Source organism: Schistocerca nitens, chromosome 2, assembly GCF_023898315.1.
Source record: "Schistocerca nitens isolate TAMUIC-IGC-003100 chromosome 2, iqSchNite1.1, whole genome shotgun sequence".
Taxonomy (NCBI): domain Eukaryota; kingdom Metazoa; phylum Arthropoda; class Insecta; order Orthoptera; family Acrididae; genus Schistocerca; species Schistocerca nitens.
Genome location: NC_064615.1, coordinates 292,103,314 through 292,110,164, shown reverse-complemented (window position 1 = coordinate 292,110,164; position 6,851 = coordinate 292,103,314). Strand labels below are relative to the sequence as shown.

Sequence of the window (6,851 nt, the reverse complement as noted above, 5' to 3'; positions counted from 1 at the left end):
TATTGTTGTAACCATTTCTGCTGATTTCCATCTTCCTGCAGTTCCAGACTCATGCCATGTAGTCATCTAACAGCCAGTTTTGGCTTTTGGATGCTCGGAATGGACACTACTTGGCTGCAGTCGTGCACCATGAACATAAAACATAAAATAAAAGACCATAAATCAACTCTTAAACTAAACACATAACAAGAAAATCAAATAACTCCTTTCGTTTACTTACTGAGAGTGGATGAAGCATGAATATGTGCCTCACACTTAATATTTTGTGATACTACACACTTTTCCCCTAAATTTATTTTACACGGTTTTACAGCTTTGCTTTAGCTTCTCTTTTCTGTCCTATGCATAAACCATATTTTTCTGCATTTCCACTTTCCTTCTGATTTTTTACTTCACTTTATTGTTGACTCTTACTCTTCTGTATCACCCTGCATAGAAACCTACCTCTCTATCTCATGGAAACATGGTTCATTCTTTATCTGCTGCAATTTCATTGCACTCAGCACATTTTTCCTTTCATTATTACTTTTTCTTTCCTTCATTCAAATGTGAATAACATCAGTCCCAATGGTGTGCTTCTGGGTGTCTATCCAAATTGTTGTTTCCATTTTATGCACAATACTTTGACAACTGACACTGTCTACTTCCTCAGGTGCTAAAAGTTGTGCTGTTTTGTGTACTCACTGTATGAATGAGTCCAGGCAGCAAGTACACATAACAGCACAATTTGTAGCACCTGATGAAACGGAATGTGTCAGTCATTGAAGTATTGTGCATAAAATGGAAATAACAAATCGACTGAGCACACAGAAGCATACCATTAATCAATTGCGGTGAGAAAACTTGAGAGATCACACTGTCAACCTTAAATCATGATAGTAGCTTTAAAGCTTTGGCAGATTTTTGCAATTTCCTCAAAATTTTACAAAAGCAGATGAATTTAACATACTTTTTTAAAATGTGTGGCAACGGCCTTGCCGCACTGGATACACCGGTTCCCATGAGATCACCGAAGTTAAGCGCTGTCGGACGTGGCCGGCACTTGGATGGGTGACCATCCAGCCGCCATGCGCTGTTGCCGTTTTTCGGGTGCACTCAGCCTCATTATGACAATTGAGGAGCTACTCAACTGAACAGTAGCGGCTCTGGTCAAAGAAAGCCAACATAACGACCGGGAGAGCGGTGTGCTGGCCACATGCCCCTCCTATCCGCATCCTCAGCTGAGGATGACACGGCGGTCGGATGTTCCCGATGGGCCAGTTGTGGCCTGAAGACGGAGTGCTTTAAAATGTGTAGCTTTAAGAGTAGAAAGTTCCTGACAGATTAAAACTCTGTGTGGGATGAGCCTGGAACCTTTGGCTTTCACAGCCAAGTGCTCTACCAAATAAACTGTCAGAGCGCATCACATTATCTACCCTCCCGGCTTTACTTTTGCCAGTACCTCTTCTCCTATGGTCCAAACTTCACAGTTTTCCTTGGGAGGACAGCACTCCTAGAAGAAAGGAATAGTACCTTCATGATATTAAGACACACATTTGTTAGTTATGAACTCTAAAATGCAAAGCACAATAAATAATTAATTTTCTAATCTCTAGATAAACAGAATCCATTTATTTCACAACAATGAAACCTTACTTTGCAATTAATATTTTGACATTTTGACTAAAGAAGAATGGAAAACATGTGAGTGAAATGCCTTCATATTAATATTTAAAGAAGAAACATATACTGTAGCAAACTATTGTTTGTTATACGCTATTATTATTATTATTATTATTGTTAGTAGTAGTAGTAGTAACAGAGCACTATTCCAAGAATACTAAAGATCTATAAACTCTTCAAAACAACAACAACAATGTATACACATTTATAAGCAATTATTCATAGTGAAAAATAAATATTAATGGCCAAATATAAGATGTTATTAATATATGATTATATTTGTAATAAAATAGCAACTCCTGCCAAAGTCCATTTTGCTGGTTTCTCACGTGTTCGCAAATTAAATGTCCAAACATATGTTTGATTCCGTACACGTGTTTTGTAGATTGGGCACTCATACATGTTGCGGAGATCTTGCTTATCTTGTGTTATAGCCTTAATGAAAATAACAGGCATAGTAGGAAATAGTTCTTTCAAACGAGCTTCTACAATGGCTCCAGTCTGCGGATCCCATCTTGCTCCCTCCATGAAAAGACTGTGAATGTATGCACCTTCTCTAGGTGGAGTTCTGTAGGACAATGAAAAATTATAAAAATGATGATCTCATTTTCTATATATTCACAAATAGAAAACTGGTCATGATTTTCACTTTTCACTTACGTAAATTCCTCCTTTTGTTTTTTTGTTACTTCACAGTGAAGGCACATTCTGTCCAAAGGCCATTCATTTTTTCTTGCAGTAGACTGCATAATTGCAGTTAAGAATGATTGTGGGTTAAAGAAACCAGCAAGCCAAACAGATGATGGCAACTAAAAAAGAATCACGTAATCATATTTAGGAATTTTGCCAGGCAACAGTCTACAGTTAATACAACAATAATGAATATGTAACACATTACCACCCACATTGCATATTAATACAAAATTTTGCAGCAATAATGTACTGAAAATAAGCTGCTTTGACTACAATGGACCTAGAGTAAAAGAGGGAGGGAGGGAGAAAGGGGGATGGGGCGGAGGGGGATATCTATATAGGGAAACATTCCACGTGGGAAAAATATATCTAAAAATAAAGATGATGTGACTTACCAAACGAAAGCGCTGGCACGTCGATAGACACACAAACAAACACAAACATACACACAAAATTCAAGCTTTCACAACAAACTGTTGCCTCATCAGGAAAGAGGGAAGGAGAGGGAAAGACGAAAGGGTGTGGGTTTTAAGGGAGAGGGTAAGGAGTCACAAACAAAAAGAGAAAGTAAGATGACAGAAAAGATTTCGAAATACAACAGTGACAATAACAAACGTAATTGTTGGGTTCAAATTAATGATATAAATTAATAGAGGGAAACATTCCACATGGGAAAAATATATCTAAAAACAAAGATGATGTGACTTACCAAACGAAAGCGCTGGCAGGTCGATAGACACACAAACAAACACAAACATACACACAAAATTCAAGCTTTCACAACAAACTGTTGCCTCATCAGGAAAGAGGGAAGGAGAGGGAAAGACGAAAGGATGTGGGTTTTAAGGGAGAGGGTAAGGAGTCATTCCAATCCCGGGAGCGGAAAGACTTACCTTAGCGGGAAAAAAGGACGGGTATACACTCGCACACACACACATATCCATCCACACATATACAGACACAAGCAGACATATTTAAAAACCAATGTCTGCTTGTGTCTGTATATGTGTGGATGGATATGTGTGTGTGTGCGAGTGTATACCCGTCCTTTTTTCCCGCTAAGGTAAGTCTTTCCGCTCCCGGGATTGGAATGACTCCTTACCCTCTCCCTTAAAACCCACATCCTTTCGTCTTTCCCTCTCCTTCCCTCTTTCCTGATGAGGCAACAGTTTGTTGTGAAAGCTTGAATTTTGTGTGTATGTTTGTGTTTGTTTGTGTGTCTGTCGACCTGCCAGCGGTCGACCTGCCAGCGCTTTCATTTGGTAAGTCACATCATCTTTGTTTTTAGATATATTTTTCAGAGAGAGAGAGAGAGAGAGAGAGAGAGAGAAAATTAGTCTAAATTGATTGCTGGATAGTGAATGCTATTGCTGAAATGAAGACTTCCCATAAAGAAGACTGAAGGTTATATATCATGTTTCCAGTAATACTGAGTTATCACTAGAATAAAGAGATACATCACATGAGAGATGCTACCATAGCAACAGAGGCATTTTTTATGTTTAAAAATTGAGCTCTTTGTCATTGTACAGCCGACCTCCTGGAAGATCAATGTATATCAATGAAAATGGTACTCGTGGTGAAGTATTATATTGTGAAACTGTACACTAAAATAATTTGTTTGGTCTGGCCATGGGTCTGGGCAAAACAACAATGGGACAATGACACTTTTGTACAAATGCCTTATTCTGGCAGTATATTTTACAACAGTATAGCAAAAGTTTATTGTTCCGAGACACTGCTTTCTGTCCTGGGACTATACTTTCACATTAATTGGAAAAAAAGAAGAGTAATGGATGTCATGGTTACCTATGAATGGAAGTATGTAATATCTGAAGCTTGTTTAAGGATACCTTTCATTACGAAGGAAAAGAGGCAGCATCACTTTGTTGCTGGCAGTGTTCTTGAATGGATTACGAAGTGTGACCCAAACTTGAAAATTACTAGTTACATGGTTGAATATCAATGCAGATAATCCCAATTCAGTGTACCTGCATCTTAGTGGTAATGTCATTCACCCTTGGGTTCATCATTCTCTGCTAAAAACTAAAGGAAAAAATTGCTTCAAATTAATATACCTATACCTCTTACAAGCTTTTGTGCATCTACATGACTACTCTGCAATTCATACCAGAGGGTTCATTGAACTAATTTCTCACTATTTCTCTACCATTTCACTCTATAACATCATGCAAGAAAAATGAACCCTTCAATCTTTTTGTGCAAGCTCTGATTTCCCTTATTTTATTACTACGATCATTTCACCCTATGTAGATGGGTGCCAACAAAATATATTTGCACTTGGAGGAGTGAGTGGAGATTAAAGTTTAGTGGAGAGATCCCACCGCAATGTAATACATCTTTCTTTTAATGATAGTCACTCCAACTCATGTATCATATCCATGACACTCTCTCTCCTATTTCATGATAATACAAAATGAGCTGCCCTCCTTTGAACTTTTTCAATGTCCTCTATCAATCTTACATTCCTTTGTTGCATAAAGAATTTCTTCCTCTGAAGCAGAGAAATTGCGGGAGTTGTTGGACATGTGTAAATACCTACATGTACATACAGGAAATGTTATGTGAACTTACATTCTGGGTCAACAGTTCGATTTATTCTTCCTCTCTTTAACTTTTTATTTGTTATTGTTTCTTTTCCTGTATAGAACTAGTTCTATTTCAGACGTTAATTAAATAAACACACTGAATTATTTCTGCATATCAGATAATATATACTTTTAGCACTGTCCACTGTCATTTGCCATTGAATAGAGAAAAAAAATCAATTTTTGACGATATAATGTAATGGATGGATTAAAAAATCTATTCAAGTGGCAGCAGCAGAACATATACACACACACACAAAAAAGGTTTCACTTATGCAAGCTTTCGAATGCAGTGGCTCCTTCTTCTGGTAGAGGGGTTGAAGGTGAAGGAAGAGGAGTGAACGAAGAGGACTGGAGAGGTTTAGGAAAATGGGCAGAGTTTAGAAAAGTCGCTCAGAACCATGGATCGGGGCAGAGTTACCGGACGGGATGAGAAGGAAAGACTGATTGTTGGGGACTGCACCGGATGAGATGTGAAAACTTTAGAGCTGAAAGATGGAAGACAGGGAAATATGCAAGACAGAGATTACTGCTAAAACATTGTGTATGAGATAGTAAGAGCGAAAAGCTAAGTGCATTGTACGTAACATAGGTGGGAGGGCGATGGGAAAAAATAGACAGGTCAGAAAATGAAAGATGCAGAAATCTAAAACAGAGTGAAGAAAAGAGGAGTTACTGTGAACAGAAGGAAGAAATTAACATAAATTAAGGCCAGGTGGGTATCAAGAACCAAGAACATGCTGAAGTGCTAGTTCCCACCAGCAGAGTTCTGACAAACTGGTGTCTGGAGAGCGAATCCAGATGGCATATGTGGTGAAACAGGCACTGAAGTTGTGACTGTCATTTTGTAGAGCAAGCTCTGCAACAGGATACTGTGTGTTACTGGAATACACCCTCTGCCTATGCCCATTCATCCTCACTGATAACTTGCTGCATGCTGTTGTAAAAGGCTGAACAGTGTTTACATAAAGGCTGGTACATGACATGTCTCATTTCACAAGTGGCTCTCCCTTTGATAGTTTTGCCAATTACAGGGCTGGTATAGGTGGTGGTGGAATGAAAAGGGTGGCTGACAAATTTGTGCCATGACTGCTGACTGCTAAACAAAAACAAGTTCATTTGGAAGCACACTGAGAGTTGAAAGATGAGCCCCAAAATGATTCAAACCTTTTTTTTATTATCACAGGTGATGAAACTTGGTGCTATGCTTAGAATACTGAATCAAAGTAACAATCAAGTCATTGGAAGACTTCAAGTTTGCCTCACCCCAAGAAAGCTCATCAGGTTGTAACGTAGAAAATTATTACAAGCTGTCATCTTGCATTGAAAGCACAGTTTGCCATGGAGCTGGGAGCAGAGTAGATTTGGTTATCATGCTGACACAGCTGATGCTGGCTACTGGGCCAGATGAGCTGTATGCTTGACAACATTACACATACTCGCTATGAACCTGAAGAAGTACTATTAAATGTTAATCCATCTTTTTCATACTTAGTATACCAAATTATATGGATAACATGACCAAACCGTTAAAATTTCAAATCAATAGCTTCACTACTTTCAGAGATATAAATTTTTACCTAAAACACATTACAGCTGTGCTGGCATTCTGAAACTGAGTTAGGGACTGCAATGTATTCATCTACAATATCAACTGAAACTACAGCCAAGAGGAGAGGTTCACATAATCTAATTTTCTGGGATTTTCTTTAGTTTCATTGCCATAGATATCTGATGTAATTAAAAGTTACTTTGGAAAATAATTGTTTCACCATGTTTTGGTTTTGTGAGTGTTTTGGAGAGACAGGGAGTGGATGGAGGACATACATATAAAGTGAGGATGTGATATTTTATTAAAAGTATGTAAATGTATGCATGAGAAAGTTG

The 6,851-nt window shown here is 38.2% G+C and overlaps 1 protein-coding gene across 1 annotated transcript in view; it reads right to left on the bottom strand.

Moving 5' to 3' along the window:
* Positions 1–1,935: 1,935 nt before the first annotated feature.
* Positions 1,936–6,851, bottom strand: part of LOC126234993 (dynein beta chain, ciliary-like) — a 732,993-nt gene continuing 728,077 nt past the window's right edge. Inside the window, exons 50-51 of the mRNA XM_049943730.1 lie at positions 2,323–2,471; positions 1,936–2,230 (exon numbers count right to left, since the gene is read on the bottom strand). Coding sequence (XP_049799687.1) covers positions 1,936–2,230; positions 2,323–2,471 — 444 coding nt within the window. The remainder of the gene's footprint in view (positions 2,231–2,322; positions 2,472–6,851) is intronic.